Source organism: Macrotis lagotis, chromosome 1 (assembly GCF_037893015.1).
Source record: "Macrotis lagotis isolate mMagLag1 chromosome 1, bilby.v1.9.chrom.fasta, whole genome shotgun sequence".
Classification (NCBI taxonomy): Eukaryota; Metazoa; Chordata; class Mammalia; order Peramelemorphia; family Peramelidae; genus Macrotis; species Macrotis lagotis.
In genome coordinates, this window is record NC_133658.1 from 423,470,436 (window position 1) to 423,491,622 (window position 21,187).

At 39.9% G+C, this 21,187-nt stretch overlaps 1 protein-coding gene across 2 annotated transcripts in view; it reads right to left on the reverse strand.

Moving 5' to 3' along the window:
• The window catches only part of BCL11B (BCL11 transcription factor B), a 137,940-nt gene extending 117,001 nt beyond the window's left edge, over window positions 1-20,939 (reverse strand). Inside the window, exons 1-2 of one of the 2 annotated variants that reach the window (XM_074213047.1) lie at window positions 8,566-20,939; window positions 7,705-8,073 (exon numbers count right to left, since the gene is read on the reverse strand). In XM_074213047.1, coding sequence (XP_074069148.1) covers window positions 7,705-7,945 — 241 coding nt within the window. In that variant the 5' untranslated portion in view covers window positions 7,946-8,073; window positions 8,566-20,939. Of the gene's footprint in view, window positions 1-7,704 lie in introns of both variants that reach the window. The other variant, XM_074213048.1, reaches the window with a different exon arrangement.
• Window positions 20,940-21,187: the final 248 nt, after the last annotated feature.

A 21,187-nucleotide genomic window follows, 5' to 3' on the forward strand; every position in this document is an offset into this window, starting at 1 on the left:
TAATATTAAAAATACAAACTCCCTAGATTAATTTTTCCCCCAGTGATCTGAGAGAAGAGTTCAATCCAGGTGTGCAGAGGTGACAAGCTGCTCTGTTAATTGCAGGCCCCACCAACGCACTAGGAGCCCACTCTTCCTCAATTCCAAGCAGGTTGGTTTGCATTAGTCAGGCATGAAAATTAGTAAAAGGTAACTGTCAAACAGCTAATAAAGACTGCAAGTCAACTACTAACCTTTTGCTAAGAGATGAGAAAGAATTGCAAGTTTACTTCTCCCTGGGTGCCCCGTTGTCTGCCTTCTATCCTGCCCATGCTTCTGCTCCTTCTTTGCTGAATGACTGTTGGAAGTTTTTATACCACCCATGCACATTAGCAGAGGCAGCGGGCACAATGCCTAATCGAAATCATGTTGTGGCCAAGGGAAATGTTTCTAATAAAAATAGAAACTATAACCCACTGCTCCAGTGTCACACTTCTTCACAGACTGCCCGCTGGCCCACTGAAGCAGATCTCATGCTATCCTGTGCAGATTACAAGGAAGCCAGCTGTCCTATGAAGGAATGGGCAACCTTGGGAGTTCCTTTCACTGAAGGTGTTCAAGTGAAGACTATGTGGCATAGGGAAAGAATGTCCTGAGTCTGGTTGGAATCTGGCCACAGGCAAACTATTTGACCTCCTAGTTTTGGTCCCTGAAAAAAGGGTAATTGGTACCTTCTAGGAGACTCAAATGAGGTAACTTATAGAAAGGGCAAGGTACAGTTTCAAACACTTTTGTTATTATTACCGCCTACCCATCAGGGATTTTGTGGACAGAATTCCCTTCTGAGGTGAAAGCCTGTTCTAAGATGGACACTTTCAACTTCTAAGGCATTCTTTTTAAAAAAAAAATGCAGAGATGCTCAGCAAAGATTTTTATTAGTTTGGACACCTAGGACCATCTTGTGCCATGTGGATGACTTTCTTGAAGCAAAGCATACCCAACGAGAATGCATTATTTTTCAGAGCAATGGTATCCAAGGACTCCTATCCCTAACCTCACTTGATAATCTGATGAATCAAACAAGGACCTTACCTCAAACTTTGATCCTTACTATTTATGTAGCCCTAAAGTCCTGATCCTCAGTTTCCTCCTCTCTCAAATGGCCTCCGAGGTCCTTCCAGCTTTAGATCCATGGTCCTCTGATTTCTCTTTTTTATGTCTTTCTTTCTCTTTGCGATAGAGGGTCACCCATGTTGGCCACGAGCACCCCAAAGTTAAATAAGAGCAGCAAGTTTGTTAGGTGGAACACAGAGTATACATAAATGCCTCAGTGCAGGCAGCAAAAATAATTAGTTGTCATGATTTGGGGGAAGAGGGAAAAAAAAAGAAAACGATAACCCACGCCATGGAGTTAACAATCAACTGTACAACACACATGGATTTAACTAATCTTAATTTGGAGGGGAAATAACAATTCTAAATATATCAAATTCATTTATTTCAAGGCAACCTGAAGTAGTGTGTATTTCTAGTTTGCAGCACATGCAATTTAGTTCTTCTCACTGGCAGGTTTTAGTTTAAAAAAAAAAAAAATTTCTTTAAGACCCAAAATGAGCATTCACAGAGCTAGGGTTATAGCATTTAAATCCTACGGCTAACAGGAAATCTTTCTCTTCAAACACACTGAGTTCAATGACAGCAGATTCTAGTGTCTATAGCACAGAATCCCACTTGCTGGTGGACATCTAAAGTCACTCTACATTCTCTAAGAATGGCTTCCATAATACTCCCCAGAACTGCTCACCCCAGTTCCAAGTGAAGACTTATTTAGAAGTCTGGAACACTGAGAAAAGGACACAGAAGAACACTTCCACCTCTGGCCTATGGTGGAGAAGCAGCCTCCTGTCACTTTTGAGTCTCCGGCACATCCCCAAGTTAACTGACATTTCTGGGGGGGGAGGAAGTCAAAACCGTGATTGACAGTTGCTGGCTAATTCATGCCATTATAGCTTCATTTGGTTATGGAATGAATGATACCAGGCAAAAAAAAAAATTACCCATGATCAAGAGTATTCCCTAGGGTGACTGTATAATGTGAAACTTCAGGAAATATGTCTTAGGGGTAATAACTAAAAAGAGATTTTTCTTCAAGGACCCAAAGTTAAGTTTTATAGAGAGAAAAACTCCCCAGAATATTAACAGAACCTACAGAATTATAGAACATTAGAGTTGGAAAGGAGTTTAAAATTTGTCTGGTCCAATTCTCTCATTTATGATTTGGGGAAACTAAGGCCCACAGAAATGAAGCAGCACGTATACAACCAGTTAGCAACAGACCTGGAATTAGAACCTAAATATCACTCCCCTTCCATGTCCTCTATGTACCAGGTTGTCCCAAAAGTCTTAGAACTGTTGTAAGCTTTAACCATGCCACCAACTTTAAACTTCACTAAACCAGTATCACATGTTATTGTAATAATAGTAGTAATAATAAGACAGAACTGGAAGTGGAGGGAGTGGAGTGGTCCTGCCCTGGGACTAATGCAAAGACTCATAGAAATGGAGAATAGAGCTGGAAAAGATCTATGAATCTAGTCCAATCCCTTCTGTTTAGAGATGAGTTCCAGAGAGGGGGAAAACCAAAATGGTGGTCGTCTCTCAAAAGAGCTGGATAAATGTAAAATAAATTTCAGTCTCCAACACAGATATTGGTAATATGCTCAGTCAATGAGACCTGTACATTTTAATAAGTGAAGACTAGGAATTACCTGAGTTAGAAAAATCACAGGAGCAAGTCCTCCAAAGCCAACACTGAATCCCAAACTACGTCCTTCTTATGAAAGTCAAAGCTCATCTCATAGATGCACATTTTCTTTCAAAACCTGAGATCTAATCGGTCCTCCTCTAAAAATGGAGAGCCAATAGATAGTGAGATAGCTTCAAGCACAGTCAATAAGATCAGGACTTCAGAGAGAGGTTGGATCAAGGGAAAGAGGTCATAGATATTCCCATTCGACTTTCTCAGAAAATAATTTTCAGGGCAAAATAATAATGATGATCCCACATTTCCATCATACCTAGAACTCCTTACAAAGTACTTTCTTCACAGTAATATGCCACAATTATTATCCCTATTTTACTGATAAGGAAAATGAGGCTCAAAAAAGTTAAGTGATATGTATAGGTAAGATGAACAGGTGGAACTAGATGCTTTCCAAGATTTCTTCCAGCTCTAATCCATGATCCTGTCTATTGCTCCTAAATGGCTGAGTTGGGATTCAAACCCAGATTCCCCAACGGCCAATCTAATATGCATTTCAAATGCTGCTTTTAAAGAAAACATGGATTGAAGGTACTGCAGTGGCCAAGTATGATAATAATTATATCAACAATTTTTAGATTGGAATCCCTTAAACAGGATGCTTAGTTCCCCACAAAAATGATCCTTGTGGAATAGCAAATTCATTCATTCGACAAAATGAGATTCCAGAGACAGGACTAATTGTGGATCTTTTCCAAAGACCCCAAAATGATAGACTGCACCTGGGAAAAACTAAGAAGATGGCAAACTCCATCTTCAGTGCTTTCCATCATCTTCAGCATGTGTACAACCCCTGCCACTCCAGGTATTCACCAGTTTCAAATTGCCACCCAGACAACTTCCAACACTCCAAAACGATAGCTTTTCCTACTGGGTCCTTCCCACTATACACTCCCATCAAAGTTCCCATTTCTTTAGTGCCCAGCTCTCAGCTATTATTTGCAATGGACATACTCATACTTAAGTGGGATGTCTTGTAGCAGTAAAATGTCTGTTATCCAAAGAGATATTTTCACTTTCAAAGAAGCCCCTTATATCTCTAACAGCATAATTTCAGCACCCCAGATTCTCTTGGAGGAACTATTCTTTGGCACTTTTTCATAATACCAGCTGTGAGTTGCCAGCTCCAAAGAGTTTTTGCCAGGTCCAAGGGATTTTTTGCCACCAGGAGGTCTTAGGATGATACAGGTTCTAGGTAGCTGAGACCATTACCAGAAGTTTGGGTGGCTTCATATTATTATACCTCTGTCGAGCCAAAGGAATAGGAAAATCACAGACTGTTAGTAATGGCCCTTACAATCAGAGAACAGAATGTGAAAGCCAGAAGAGGTCTTTAAAGATCACCGAGTTCAACTTATACATTTTACAGATGAGGAAACTGAGACTGAGGAAGAGGACATACTTTCCCAAGGTCACAGTACAACAAATGAAAACTTCACAGAAATTCAAGAAGGGTAGGGGGCAGCCAGCAGCACCATGGGCAGCCACCGCCTGGCCTGGGCAGCAGCTGTGTGTATTTCCAGAAGCCAAAGCAGCCCATCGCCTATGATTTCCAGTCTCCCTCTTAAAATATAAAGACTCAATTATCTTTGAACAGCTTGCTTTACACATGAATTGACACATTTATTTGACAATAAATAACTGAAAGTTATCTGTGTTTCCTTTACTGTTAATCTACACAGAGAAATAATAAACAGGGCTTGTCTACAAAAATGCAACTACTGCAGTCCTCAGAATTCAATTAAGCTAAAATAATTAATGCTTCCACCATATTAAATTACTTTATACATTTGAGCCACTGAAGTTTTATTCTTTAATCTTTCCTTTTTGTTAAATAAATAAAAAAATTAGTTGGTTCCAAAAGTGTGAAGGGAAAAGGGAAAAGGGAAAAGGAGAGAGAGAAAGACCAGAATTTGCTATTTCAATGTAACGGTCTTCCTCGGCTGCCACAGCATGTACTGTATTTGGTGCTTTTGATTAAACGAACATTTTAAATGCTTTGAACAAACATATCTCCCTTTATACTTCTAAGGGATTATTTTACATATTTCTTTGGGAATAAAGAAATCCATTCGCCCTGTTGCAGTGCAGAAAGGCCAACAATATCTGTTGCCGTTCATAAAGCATTGTAAAGTGCTGCAATATTAAAACAAAAAAAAATTAAGGGCTGGGATAAAGCTTCTTTAGAAATTATCGTTTTCTTTTATGAAAACATATTTAGGTAATTTTTTATACAAATCTAACATTAATGATCTATGACTTCTCACTGAGAAATACCTTTAGTGTTAAATTTAGGTTCTAATTTTTCTAGCAAATGCAGAAAACCTCTCTATTGAGAGATAAATCTGTGTCTAGGTAGATCCCACTAAAGTCTTTCTAAGGAAAGACTTCTTGTGACATTTCATGACTGCCTTGCCTGGCTACAGTGTAAAGCATTCTGTACTTCTGTTGATAACTATTCCTCTGATTTTTTAAGTGCAGAAAAGGAAGGGGGGAAACAGGAAAACCAAAAAGCCACCCCACCTTTTTCATCTAACAGTTTGGTCCTTAATTAAGAAGACACTGCCACATTTGCACAGATATTCCTATCTGCATATCATGTTCAGGAAGTCTACCCAAAATAACTTTTTATTTTTGTATTTTAAGTGCCTCTCATAAAAATTTCCTTTTGATCTCTATAGAGTTGGGAAAAGGGTGAGAGCTCTCTCATTGGTCTTTCTCATCCTAGGACAGTAAATTCTGTGCCCCCACTATTCTGATGTCCTCACCCCACCCTCAAGAAGATCTGAGATTTATTAGCTGAAAGGAACTTTGGATAAGCATCTGGTCCAGTGATTACTGAATAAATAGAGGCCCAGAAAAACAAAGTCCCAAAGCTAGGAACAGAACACCAGGTCTCTTGATTACTATTCCAGCAACTTTTCACCACACCACATGAAAGAACAGGTAAATTAGTGGCAAAAAGTTATCTCAAAACATCCAAAGAACTTTTTAGAAAATAAACAAACATTGAATTCTGACCTCGGCAAATAGTGGCTCTTGAATCCCCTTTGACTGACTAGGCACAGAATTAACAGAATACTAGACAAAGGAAGTAGTGGTTCCACCAAAGAGTAAAATTACCACTGGCTGCTCTCCGACTTTCAAGAACAGCCTCTGTACCTCAGGGAGTCACTGGAGGAAGAAATCAGGTCACCATCTCTATCTTATGCCCTTATTAGTGCAATGTGGTCCAAGCATTCTCTCTGAAAAACTCTAGACTGGTGGAATGAACCCAGAAGTTTATATCCTCTAGACCTCTATCTTTTGGAGAAAAGCAGGGCCAGCAAGTTCATCTAGTCCCAGCACCTAGAGCTAGAAGGAACCCATAATTATAGGATGTCAGCAGGGGAAGCCACCCTTAGAGTTGTCATCTTGTCCACCTGCTTCATTCCGTAGAAGAAGAAAATAAAGTCCAGAGAAGGGAGGGAGGGAAAAGACTTGCCTAGGGTCACACAAGTGGATAGTCAGGTACAGAGTATGATTACCCTTGATCAGTGACTAGTACAGAAAATACCAATCCAAGAGAAGCACATGAAGAAGGCATGAGAAGGTAAAAGAAAATTTTTTTCTGTTTCTAGGTTCAGTGTAGACATAGCAATGGAAAAAAAAATGGTGGGCTCTTATCTATCCCCAATCTTCTTCTATTCACTGTAATAATGAAAATACAATTGATAAGAGCATGAACTTTAGAGCTTGAAGGGAACTATTAAAATGTCCTCTGTTTTAAAAATGAAGAAACTGAGGCCCCTGGTGAGGAAAAGTGACTTGCCCATGGTGACATGCAGAGTAAACAGCAAGAGACCCCTGAACTCCCCATCTGGGGTTCTTCCCACCAGGTCACAGCTAGTGTTTGCTCTAGTAAATGGGATTTTTTTTATAGACTCCACCAAAGAGAGATAGGAGCATTCAAAAAAAGGATCTATTGCTTTGAATGGAGCGTCTCGATGCTCGGAAGGAAGTAGCAAGCTAACAGAGAAAGAGGCACTTCTCACAAAAACCACACTTTTGAGAGGAAGCAGGCCAAAAAGAAGGTAAGCATATACTGAAGCTATATATAGTAGAGTATACACAGGGAAAACCATACAGGTGGGCCTCCAAGATGGCAAGGGGTAAAAGGGTAGTACATCCCACTTTCCTGAACCATGGTGGAAGTCCAGGAATTTTAGAGATAGACTTCTCCTTAATTTTACAGATGGGTAAACTGAGATTGACAGAGGCTGTTTGACTTAACCCAAAGCTACTGAGGGACAGAGTAGAGACATGAACCTGTGAGCTCTTCCCATTACATGACATCACCTCCTGATTGAAACCAACTATTTTTTAGAGAAGGTAACTGAGTCCCAAGGTGAAGAAATGACTTGCCTAAGCAAGTTTATGGAAAAGCTGGGACCAGTTCCATTACTCCCATTTCCATGCTGCCCTTCCCACTCCATCTTTTACTTCTGGCAGCTGTGATGGGGTCAACTAGATTATAATACAAAGAGAAAGCCACTCACCAAAAAAATAATAAGATTAATTATCTCCTCTGAACCCTATGCCCATCATTTCCTGAGGGCTCAATGCAGAGAGTGGACGCCTCAGAAAACAAGAGTCCCTGGAAGTTTCCGGGTAATTATGTTGAAACACCTGGTACTCTCGTGGTGCTCCTTAACAGACCAACTCCAAAGCTCCTGGAAGTTCTTCTCATAGGTCGCTGACCCAGTCAGACAAAACCACCGCAGACATGAAGCACCGGTACTGTGGCCCTCATAGACTTTGGTGGGGGGGGGGGGGCTGCTTCTACTTCATGGTACATGTATTATAGGGAGAGTGCCCTTTGAACATGTACTTAACAGAGGATGGGAAAAGGGAGCATGCCATACCTGCAATATTTTCCTGCTTCGGACAAATTCCTTTTGTGGGCGTCAGTAGACGATCTTCTTCATCCGGGGTGACTTGGATCCCGATTTCCACTGGCTCTGACACTTTCCTGAGCTCGGAGCGTGACGAAGGGGGGGGACTGCTTTTATCCAGGCTCTTCTCATAGCAAACACCAAGGCTCCCACTACACTGTTTCTTCTTGTGCTCTATAAACACCAGGATGTCTCTCAAGGGGAAGTTCATCTGACACTGTCCACAGGTCAGCAAGTCTGGATCTGTCCCACCTGTGGTCAGCCCGAGGCCACTCGGCTCCTCTATCTCAAGACCTTCATCTTCGTCGACAATGGTGGCTTCCACATGGTCAGCCTCTGCTTAACATGGAGAAGAGAAAGGGGGAAAAGGGAGGAGGGGGGGCAGAAAGAAAAAAGATGGGCTTAAGAGCTCGAACACATTTGAACAATCAAACTAGGAAAAGTGGAAGCTCACAAGTGTGGATCTTAAGGCTTGCTTCTCCTCTCCCTTTATTTTCCCTTTTATTTCCATCCCCAATTCAGACACCGCCCCAACTAACAAAACTGCTTAGAAAAGGATGGCCATCCTCCTAAAATGTTACAGTGCCCTGGTTAACCCTGGCTTCTTCTCAAAAGGCTCTGGCAATCCTGTAAACCTATTTAAGCCCAGGGATATTTTATCAGGTTTGGGTCTCCAGTAGCCTCCACTTGTTTTGGCCTTCTTGATATTCATAATTAAATCCCTATTATTCTTCCTGGAGAGGCACATTGGATAAAGGACCAGTTCTGAAATCAGGGAGACCTGAGTCTCAGACACTTATTAAACTGTATGATTCTGGGCAAATCACTTACCTCTCTGTCTGCCTTAGTTTCCTCATCTGTAAAATGGGGATGATAATATCTACTTCCCAGAGTTGTTATGAGAACCAAATAAGATAATATCTGTAAAGATATTATATGCACAGTAACTGGCACATAGTAAGTTCTATATAAATCTTAACAATTATTATTCTTAATTAGTATGATAGAATGGAGAGAGAACTGGCCTTAAAGCCAGGAAAAGCAAGATTAAAATTCTACCTCTGGCAAAGAATAGCCCATGACCCAGGACAAGTCACTTAACCACTCAGGGCTCTAGGCAGCCTTCTAAGAGTAGTGGTTGCAGAGAAAATGACGTTCTACAATGGTGAAGGAAATTTCCTCACCGAGAGTCCCCAGTGTTAATGAAATCCCAGATCCAGATCCTATGCCTATTATTTCATTGCTTCAAGATTTACAAAGGATATACTTCCCAAACAACTCTTGGTAGGGAGGGGTATTTACTATTTATCTTTATTTTACAGATGAGGAAATTGATTTAATTTACCATCCCCTACACCTTTCCCAAAATTCCCTACCTAAGGACAGGCTGTCACACAGAAAACAGAAGCAGAATGGCCAGACTACTCTGATAGGTCGACAGAGCTCAGAGGGCAGCAAGAACAATTACAAGATGTTTGCCAAAAAAAAAAAAAAAAAGTGTGTGGGGGGGTTGGATTGCTTGCAAATTATTGGTCAGAGTTTTATTTCCCTAACTGGTTTGTCCCAACCATTACCAGCTTGCTACTGAATTATTTTTCCTAAGTTGGTTTTATTTTCTAATACAGAAGGCCATGTTTCTAGGCCACAAATAGTAGGTATATATTATCAATATCTGTTGAATTAAAAAAATGCATTTTTATTCTGCCTTATTCATCTATGTATGCTTCTTAGATGATTGGGGGAAGGGAGAAAAAAGTAGTTTGAAGATAATGAAGATCTTAAAAAGGTAACAAGCCACCTAAGGAAGATGTTTAAACTTTGCAGCCTAAAATTTCATATCGAAACAAAGGGGACACAAAAAGGTTTTATAATCCCCTCAGGATCTGAGATTTTGTTGGAATTTTAGAAATGCAAATATTAGCATTCTATTAGAATAAAAGGTGTATGAGTTCTGACAGCCGGGGTAACTACACAAAGGTCTGAAACCAGAGAAGCAAGGTAAATTTTAAACCATTCAGTATTTAGCAAAGAAGAATGGAAACCACGAAAGAGTAGGGAAAAGAGATGATGGCAAAAATGCATTCCGTGGCTGTGAAGTTATTAAATGGTCAGAGCCAAGGAACAGATAATTCAAGGAAAAATTTCTGTGGCATCTCCCATCCTCCAAATAAATCACGGGCCTGTTATTTCCCTTGATAGCAGCACAAGCTTCCTCAGGGAAGCTTCCCCAACAGTCCACATCTACGTGTGTAATGTGTATGTGTATCACAAACAGGAGATAAATGGTTTTTTGTGAGTGTGGGTTGTGTGTGTGTGTGTGTCTTATAGCAAGAAGAAAAGTATAATTCAAGATTCTGCTGAATAGAAGCAAAGAGAAGCCTGAGCTAAGATCTCAATGAGATAAATAGAGAAATGCATTAGAAATGTGAAAATACAAAAATATCATATAGGCAAAGAAATCCATACCAAAAGGTTGCTGTCTGCAGAGTTGTAACAAAGAAAATCTACAAGGTAACTAAACAGCAAACACAATACACATTCTAGAAACCATTAATTACGCCTTAAAAAAAATCAGAGTTTACTTTAAAGGGAGTATGAAGACAATACTACATAATTAATTTACCAATTTATTTTATGAAAAGATGCTTTGCCATACTGAAAATGTAATCATAACCCTTCTGCTGAATAGTGATGCTAGGGAGAGTAGATTTCTGTGAACAGTTTGTCAGAATGTAAAAGGTAATTATTTAGTGCCTCTGCTCCCTTTAACGATCTAACATTGAGCAATATTGTTTATATTGAAAAGCTCGCACCTTTAATTACCAATTACATATACATAATTTCAGAGCCAAAGGAGAGTACTGTGAAAACAGTTCTTTAGAAATATAAGGATGTATTGTGCACTATTTCTAGAGAAGGATCCCTAATAGATAGGAGGAGGATGTCAAAATATTTTTTTAGCACAAAGAGATGAACTAAAAAAATAAAAAGCTAAAAAGGACAAAATGAAATGGAGAGTCAAAAGGAGAAAAACGATAAACTATAAGGTTAAGAGAGGTAGCAGGGAAAAAAAAAACCCTGCCACAGGTTTAAATGCCACCTCTGTGGGAAGCAATCGAAGCTTAAATATATGTATGTCTTTTAAGCTATGATTCTTAGGCCTCTCTCCGACCTAAACTAAAATTTTCTCTTGATTTCATCATCTCATCTGGGTGTGAGAAATGTTTTCATTAACTTTTTTTCCCATTTCACAATTTATTATTTAGATTAGAAGTACCAAAAATTCCTAACAGATTTAAGTTCCTGCTAAGAGATTCAGCTAAATGATTTCAAATTCATTTTTTAATTCATGAAAAACACAGGCTAATTTAAAAATTAGCAGAGTTCACATATGCCTATTCAAAAATATTCCTCTCCTCTTTTGCTAAGGACATGGTAACGGCACTTTTGGGGAGGGAGGGGGCTCGGGGAGTAGAAACATCTGGTATTCTTTCATTTTTGGGCAGCCTTTGCCTTTCAGAAAATCAGCTTTTCACTTTCTTCATGCAGTAAGTTCTTAAGATCCGAAGTAAATGAGTCTGAAAGCGTCAAAAGATTTTTAACTATATTATACTCTAATTTTTGCTTCAAGTCAGCAAGTATCTAGTCTGGCCTTGTAAAGAATATGCTATCTATATCTCTAATCTCTCTCAGTTCCATAGATAAAAGTCAAAGTTTGAAGGAAGATTCACAACCTAGGGCACAGAAAACAGAATCCAAAATTTCAGGGTTTTTTGGTCACAGGTGGGAGGGTAAGGTGGGAGAGACTGTAGAAGGGGAGACAAAAATTTTGGGGTTTTTTTAGATGTGTGTTTATTGGTAAGAAAACAGATGAAAAACTTTTAAGTTGCAAAGCGAAACCCTGTATACATCATCAACTATGTTAGTATGACATTACGGGTCAGGTTTTCACCTGAAAGAGGAAAGAGTTTCTGAATCCAAGGCCACATGGGTTATGTTCTGAGGTCCTATTGCACATATCATTCCCATGGGACACAGCCAGATATGGACCCATCTCAACGACCCCCTCATCAAACTCGAAAGATCCATGTAAACTAACAGGTAAAGGCAGGACGTTGGTTTAGGCCTAAGAGCTCTAACTTGAAAAAAAAAAATTTTTAAGACACTCTCAATATAGACACCCTATGGTTTCATTTCCTTTGGCTGTTGATTGTTGTATTAGATGTCTTGGGGTGTCTGTGTGTGTGTGTGTGTGTGTGTGTGTGTGTGTGTGTGTGTGTGTGAATGCTTTTCATAATAGAAGGGAAGGGGGGGAAGGAAAGAAAAGAAAAAACAATACTTTCCAATCCCTTAGCAAAGGCCAAGCAAAATCCAATAGTTCCTAAGAAAGAGGGAACCCCTTTTCACTCATTGCCTGATACTTGGAGGTCTATAATTGATCAAAACCCATCTTACTATTCCTCAAAGTCCAGGTGCATGATTTAGACTCCAACAGCTTCACTCCCTGTCAGCCCATAATCACAGGGCTAGCAGAAGACCACAGAAAAAGAAAAAAAACTGAAATGAATATGGGTCTTTTCTATCTGGGCATGTTTTGACCTGTTCACGGTTTTTGACAGAAACCCCCTTTTCAGGAGTATGCACCGGTACCAAGATACCCCTGGACATTAATGCTGCTGAATCCAGTAAAAGTTTCAACCCCCTTGCTTTTTTGGAAATAAGGAGGAAAAATGAGGTTTCCTTTTTTTAAAAATTGTTTTCCAGGTCCCTAAAATTCAGTCCAACACAATAACTTGCTATTCAGGACTTCATATTATTAACAGTAATAATAAAAATATATATTGTGAACATTATTTAAAAATTAAATCAATATGATATAAAAATATGGGCATGGGAGTGGTAGTGGGGAAGAAAAAAGAGACTTCTAAGACCTGAAAATCTTCAAGAGATCTGAATGGGCAAAAGTCCAAGTTACAACAAAGCTAGGTCTTTGATGTGCCCTTTTGGGGTACAAAGACAACCTTGACCCCCTCCAAAATGGTAAAAAAATCTATGAATAAGTTTGAATATTATGAGAATTCAAAAACAAAGACCATAAACTTTATGAAAAAGAAAAATAGCAAATGTGTGATTCTAAGATAGAACTTCCCAATGTCAGGTTTGATCTATCCTAAAATGAATTTTAGGCAACTGAGAATAAATAGCCCAGGTTAGAGAGGTCTGGGAGCACCCCACCCCAACATTGTGCAACATGGACACAAGCAATCCCGGGAAGCACCATCATATGCCACAGTCTCTCCTCTGCCCTGCCTATTCAGTTAGTATTCTCCGGACTTCAGGTCTGATCCATCTCTGAATTGCCTCTGCATCCATCCACAGAGATCCTACCTCAGAAAGTGGGACTTCAAAGACTGTCCTCTGTTCAAAGCCCTGCTTTCGGCCAGCACTACCTACTCACTACATAGCGAGCAGCAGCTCTGTTTTGCTACCCTGATAGCTTTCTTCTTCTGCTTTGATTCAAATCCAAATTCCCATCATTAATGGGTAAAACACAATCCAGAGAAAATGTGCACATAAATTAATTTTTTTGGTAGGTAGGGGATACTGGCTACCCATAGATTGCTAAAATGAGTGGCCCCCAATGTCATCATCATTGTAATGTGTCATCCTGTTCACAGAAGAGCGGAGCTGGCCTGCCTCTGTCTACAGACTAAGCTGGGCCAGGTTGGCCTGGGCTGGGCAATGCTAAGCCAGCAAACTCTAAAGGAAAAGATTTCACACCTGCTTCCTACGAAAAGGCATTCTAAGACTCTGAAAGCTCCCATCAACCCAACAACCCATGTTTACCAAGAATTGGGGAGCTGATTTTTTTCCTTCTTTTTTCTCTAAAGGGAAAATTCATTGGGTCAGAATAATATCAGGTACCTAAGCCATATCAGTCTCACATTCAACTGAGCACAACACTTTCTAAGCTCATGCCATCAATTTTTAATTTCATTGTATCCAAGAGAACATCACAGCGGATGGGGGGGAAGAATCAATTTTTTTTTTTGTAAGTGAGCGTGTATATGTGTGTGGTGGGAATAATTTCTGAATCAATGACTCAAAAAGTGACGGCAGATTTTTATAAAGTTGTCTTAACAGTGCAAATAACTGGCTCGCATGGAGACAGACAGAGGGAGAGCAAGAAACACAAAACAAATGTATATTTAGAGCATTTCTTACATCATTACAGAAGTCTTAAAACTCAAAGTATCCAACCAAAAGATCTAAGTCCTCCTTAGCCACAGCCTAGCCTCGACCAGTCAGCCTTGCTGCAGTTGTTTGGTCACAGAGCTGTCCACCCAGTGTGGTTAACCACACATTTAACAGGCCAGGTTCAAAAGCAGAAGGCCTGGGTGAGGCATCTTATTGATTGGTGCAAGGGTTCAATTATTTCTGAAAGTGGGGGGGAGGAGTGGGACAGAGAGGAGAAGGACAGTTGTAACCACAGGAGTTAGGGCAAAAGACATTGCTCTGTACCTTATCTGCTCTCTGGCCCTGCCAACCCCTCCCTCCTAGCCATCTCCTTGGGTGCCCTATGAAAAGATAGAGGCCTGGCACCCACACCCATGGCCCTGATCCATTGGAAGTGGAGACAAGCTTCTTCCCACACTGAGACACTTCCAAGGAAGCTCCTCACACCTCAGCCCTCACAACAGACTGGATTCAAGGCCTTTCCACTCAGGCCCTAGGCAAAGAACACCCATGAAACAAGACAGACTTCTGAAAACTGAAAATTCAAAAAAATTGTTAAACTGGGGCAGCCATCCAGGAGAGAGGCTCAGCACCAAAGAGTTTGGCTAATTGATTTTTTTTTTGTTGTTCTGGTTTGTTGTTTCCCCCCACCCACCCCCGAAAGCAGTCAAATCAAATGATTATTTTGACAGAGTGGGAACCCTTTGAACAGAGGCAATCTTGGTCAGTTTGTAAGTTGATTAAGAAGGACCTGGGGTCAGGGGTCTAAAACTTATTTCAAGTAGTCCTTTTTATGTACTAAATTTAAAACATCACTGACAAGAGAGAAATGGGAGGAGAGAGTGGTAAGGGTGAGATAGATCCTACAAATAAATGTCTCCTCCAATTCTAGTTTGAAGTTGGTACATTAAAAGCTCCCTCTTGAGAATCACCCCCCAAATCTCCCCAAGGTTTTGGGGACCCAGCCTCCCTTCATGCCCCAAACCACCCTCTTTTCAGAAATTGAAGAAGAGTAAGAGTCTCAACAAATTCAAGGAAGGGGAGAAACACAGAAAGACTGAAAAGGTATATTAATGAATCCATTACTGAAATGCTACTTAATAAAATTGTAAGAACAAAGCATCAGAGAGGTGTGACCTATGTTTTGATAAATATACTAGTTGCTTTTGAGGGGAGGGGAGAGAGAGAGAGAGAGAGAGAGAGAGAGAGAGAGAGAGAGAGAGAGAGAGAGAGAGAGAGAGAGAGAGATTTACTACTGAGGAAGCCTTTAAATACATTCTGCAGGTCTTGTAAAACTAAAGTAGCTCTAAATCTTCAGAGCCACAGCAGAGCTTTCGATGATGTGATATAAAAGCATCCTTTGTTGCCAAATGAATTAGATTTGTTTTATTTAATGCTATTCTTTTAAAAAAGAAACTCAGCCACAGCAGCAGTGACTGTAGCGGCAGGCAAGCCCTCCTGGTACAAGATCCCAAGTCCCGACCTCTCTCCACTGCCAGAGAAGTCAGCCCTGTATAGGGTGACCTGTTTTAAGCCTCTGATCTCCAGAGTGGATTTAAACATTACTGCTCTTCGAAGGGGCCTCTTTCTTAAAAGTGAAAACGACTTCCAAAGCCCGGGCTAATTATGTGAACGCTGGCATTCAACTTTTCTTGAGTCATTTTTTTTTTCCCTTAAAGGATGCTGCCTTACTGAGGAATACATTAGTACATTAATCAAATGTATTTGTATTTCTGTGGCTTTGGTGGTTGGGGTCATTAAAATGTTAGGTAAAACAGAGAGGGGTTTATTTTCTCTCCACCATCACCCCCACCTTGAAGTGCCTTAATATTATGCTGCAAATTATCTTGAGTATGTTCAAGCCACATAGGCAAAATCATCAGCCAATTCAGAGGGGAAAGAAAAAGAAAATAAGAAAAAATCCAACATGAATTTCTTGCATTGTAGCAACTCCACAAAAGCCTTGCATATGTCAAAAATATAGAACTAAGTCCCTATGAATGTGCCATCATTAATCAAATCCCCGATCTGGTGTCACTTTTGCCAGTAAAATGACGATATTCTTCTAACCCCCCTCACTGACACGTGCATGAGACACATGAAGTGTGTCCCTCAGCTTCCATTTGTTTTCTAATAGTCTGCTCTCCGCACTTTTTATAGGTGCCTTGGGAAAAGCTGCTGCTCAGAGTAGATGGTCCACAGCATTTCTGGGGGGTGGGATGGGAAGATGGGGAGCCCAGAATAACCAAACCTCACTGAGGTTCACAGGCTGCAGCATATTTTGAACCCACAAAGGGAGGTAGAGCTTTACAGTAGCAGCTGAGTTACCTGTGGCCCAGACTCCTTTTATGAGAGTAAATAAACGATGTTGAGAGATGAAGATGCCATAATAATAGCAGCTGAATGAATCATACATTTATCAATACTGCAGACGGTTATTGATGTCTTTCCTCCTCCTCATTAAAAATATATAACTGTATCCACATCTAACACCACATAGCAACACAGACCCTATAAGGTACTCTTATTGCATCAATAACTTTACCGGGTGGTATGAGGCAGTCCCCAAAGATCATTTATTTTCCTCTTTTCCTGCCTATAGGTGACACTACTGTTAACCTCCAGAGACCAAGCTCCTCAGACAGTTCTGGATGAAGGTGAGGTCGAAGAGCCAGCACAGAGAGCTCTTATGGACATGGTACATTATAATAAAAAGAGAATTTGGAATGGCATCCCAGATCTCCTACTAAGTTGGTCATGATACTGTGAAGTAACTTGACCACTCCAGGCCCATAAGTAAATGCCGTTGAATTCAATGATCTCTAAGATACTTTCTGGCTCTGAGAGTCCGTGTTCTAAGATATTGTTCAGCTTTCACATCCGATAATTCTAAGTCGCCACCAAGTTATAATTATTCTGTGGGTTCAATGATGCTAAGGCCCCTACCTATTTGAATCATATGTATTCTCTGATTCTATGGTCCCTTCCGGCTCTGAGATTAGAGGATACTAGGACCTCTTCCAGCTTTAAAAATTCCATGATGCTCATTTAACAGTGACAAGCTATTCTTCCTCTAAGTAGAAATTCGACCAGGCCACGGACACAGTTCCCCTCTGCCCCCGCCTTCCTTTTTCAGTGTCCCTCAATAGGATTCTTAAAAACCATATTTCCATCTCAGGGGTCTTTGCCTAGTTCTGTGTTTTCATGGCTTCTCCTGGGAAAAGTTAAATGCTGTGGAAATGAGACAGACCACAGGGGAGAGGTTTGGGATTTCTGCAAAGAAAACGCTTTTTGAGAGCCTGTGGGACACAGATCTCTTCAGGATTTGGGGGGACTGTACATCTTCATTTCTGGACTCGTGACTGCTGTCTCTCTATATGCTTACAATCACCCTACTTCAAACAGTAAATGAAGTAGAGAAATCATCAGATAAATTGCTAGCCCTCTGTACTCAAGAGTGAAGGCTCTTTCTACAGTTGATGACAGCCCTAGTCTTTTGTCTGACCTAATTTATTTCTCTTTCAGGTTAGAATAAAGCACTCCTTCCTGTGACAGTATAACCTCCCCTGCCCGTATATTGAGCTCTAACAGAAAACTAAGGATTGCTGTTTTCTGATGGATTTCTTGGATTCCAAGAAGAAAGCATTATGTATCCAGAAAACCAGAGATCAAAGCCCAAAATTATATGTTTAGGCAAGAAATAGTGCCATGCTGCAAAGGTGGCCCCATATACTGAACAGCAGTCCTCTATGGACTAAGCAACTTCTATACCTTATTCCATAGAAACTTTTGTATATTATATGACTTTGCATTTTATATCTTTTGGGAATTGGTCATCTTGTCCTCCATAGGACAGAATCACTGCATAGTGACTAGAAGTGAAAACATACATACTATAAAATTTGATATAAAGGGAATTTCCAATTCAGTAAGTTACTCTGAGTTTCTGACTACTGAACACTGGAATGCTTTCCTCTCCAGTATGTTTGTGCTATGTATAGCAGACAAACATGGATGTATAGTATGCCTCTGTAGTTGAGAGATTTATTTACTACACCCCGACCAGACAATGATTAATGATTATTGTTAGTCTGATTATTTAATAGGATTATGGAATTTTTAGGATATAAATTGTGAGGTTGTTAGGGAAACATGCTATCAAAAATAATAATAATCTTAATTGTTTTTAAGCTCATCTGTGAGCACAGTCTTGCAAATCAATGATTGTTTGAAAATAGATTTCTCAAACTTATACTCTCATTTTGCCCACACAGATCTCTGCATGGAAATCAATATTACAACTTTACACTTAAGACATTCTGCAGCAATGCAAACTGCCTCCGATATAGCCATTATTTTCAATTCTATTGTATCCTAACCACCAATACACCAAGCTCTATTTCACCATCTTCTACCATGAGACAGGCTATGAGCTCCCCCTAGTTGTCATTGCCCGTCAGTTAGAGCCACAGGGCATAGTTGAGTCTTGGGTTGGCAATTCAACTATGGAAAAGCCTGTAAAGTTTATTTTGGTAAGTATTTGATCACAGGCAATACATAATGCAAAGCGATCGAGATGAGAAATGTGAAAGGGACACAGAGGCTTAGTCCGAGACATTTTTTCAAATCTAAAATATCCATGAGCTTAAAAACAAAATTCTGGTAAGGAGTTCAGATTAGGTGTCATTGGAAGGCAGTAACTGATACCTGTAATTTGTACCATTTAACAAGGATCAATCATGTTAAGAGATAATTATTATGAAATGCATCCAAAGTTGGCTTTGTCCAACACCATAAAGTGTCGATAAGCCATCACTCTAGACATAATTTTGATTCAAAAATCTTACATTCCCCTAGGAATTTCTAGGTAAACCTAATAGGTATCATGGAAAATCTGCATTTCTTGGGTGAAAAAACTATTCAATGTTAAATATTTTAGAGATCAATTGCCTTGAAAACTATGGAGTTATGAGAAAAACTCTGTTCCTTTCACTCACTGATAAAATGCCCTTTAATAACATTAGAAACTTCCCAAGTATGTTTCCTACCTCTCAGGTATGAATTAAAAGGGGGGAAAAAATTCTTCCCCGAATAGTGCCCTATATGAACATATTTTATTACTTTATACTATTTTAAAAATCATGTCCTTAACCACATAGGAGTTCCCTTCTGCAAGACTATAGGAAAATTGTAAAAACTTCCTTTCTCCTAAAATCCAGTATGAGAAATTCTTCAAAAGCATGTGCTATTCTGGAAAGGCTTATGAATAGACTAAACAGAGATATGCTTATGGGTAGAAAACAATTGTTAACATGATCATCTCTGAGCTGCAGCATATAATTATTATTGTTGCTGTTATATTTATATATAGTCATATACTTATAACAACTTGCCTTTCTGGGGCTTCAAATCCCAGGTTTTTCAATGTATAACTATTTTGGATGAATGATAATTCATGAGGATAATGATCCATCTTTCCAAGGAAACCTATTAGTTGGTGGCTAAAAAATTCCCACTATAGATTATATAATTTTTCCATAAGCATTCTAGTTTCTTCATGAGGCACCAAAGCTATTTTCTTTACTTCAAGAAATTTCACTTTATTGCTGGACATTCTTGGCAGAAGGAATCACACAGATCCTTCTTTGATCTACCCCCACAACTGTTAAAATACCTCATTGGTTGTTGGCTTTCTCTATTGTTACTGGTATTTCATGGTGTTTTCTTTTTTAAAGCCCTCTGCCTTCAGAAGAATATTCATCTGAGTTAAACATTTTAAAACAAACTAGAATTTAATGTTTTGGTAAATAGCGTCTCACACAACCCTCTCTCTTCTATCATACCTTTTCTCACTGACTATAAATTTAACTAGCTCATTATAGAACCTTTCACTGTAATAACTTCTGGGCAAAGACTAGAGATGCTATTTAAGTTACTGTCCCCTTCTTATTTTTACAGTTATTCTCATTTATCCAAGGTTGCATCATTATGGAGAGCCTGGTGACTGCCCACATAGGCCAATGAGTTTCTAGCTTATAAATAATCATTCAAGTTAACAGATAAAAACGAACTACAATTTCAGTTGTTTGTTTCACAAAGAAGATCTAAATGTTTCTTTGAACCCCCATAGCATGGAAACTAATAAACTTCGGTGGAGCAGTGACAACAGAGCCTTTGCCTGGCAGAAACTGCTGCACCCTGAATGCAATTCTCTCTCCCTTCAGATGTCAAAGAGCCACAGCTGAACATGAAATGATGCAGAGCCCAGAAAACAGTATCAGATTCATGCCGTTTTCCCCCTGCCCTTCTCTCTCCCAGCTCCCTTGTGAGCCCAGGACTCAGAGACTGGCTGCTATTTAATAATAAATAACCTTCCAGAAAACTGGTTCGACTACTCTCTCCCCCCTGAAACACCCCTCAGAAAAGTCTGCAGATAATTCTGTTCTCTGTTGAAGATTCGATAGAAAAGCCTTACATTGCTTCCTTTCCTCCACCTTTGACTCTCCCACCCCTTACATCTGATCTTCTCTCTCTCCATTCCATACATTGCTTCCCAAACTCTTCCCCCACTACCGCCCTCAGTTTTAGAGAGATATAGACAGATAGATAAATAGATAGCAATACAGATGCATGTATAAATGGATGGATGGATGAATGGATGGATGGATGGATGGATGGATGGATGGATGGATGGATGGATGGATGGATGGATGGATGGGTGGATGGATGGGTGGATGGATGGGTGGATGAGGGAGTTGGGGGGGGAACGAATTGGAGGTGTCCTGCCCTCTATTCCTCCCCCAGCCTTCAAACAACCATCACTGTAAGCTTAGTAACTCGGCTTCCCCTTCTGCTTTCTTACTACTTTTCAGAAATGCGATCAAGAAGAGAGATGAAATTGAGAGCAAACCTACCTGCTTCTTCCTTCAAATGTTTCCCCCTTACACACAAATGCAGGCGAGCTTTTCTCCACCACAAGCCATATTATCCCCACCACCACCCCTCCACAACTCCCCCCACCTTTCCCCCTCCCCAAAAAAACAACCTAAGCAATCATAAAGAAAATACTTGGGGGGGGGATAGAATTCTCTTGAAATTAGATTGATGTCTACCGGTAGACGTTTTTCAACTCCCTCCCCCCCGAAAAAAAGGGGGAGACATTGTGATTGTTACTCCTTGGTAAAAGAAGAAAATGTCAATTACCCTAAAGTACCTT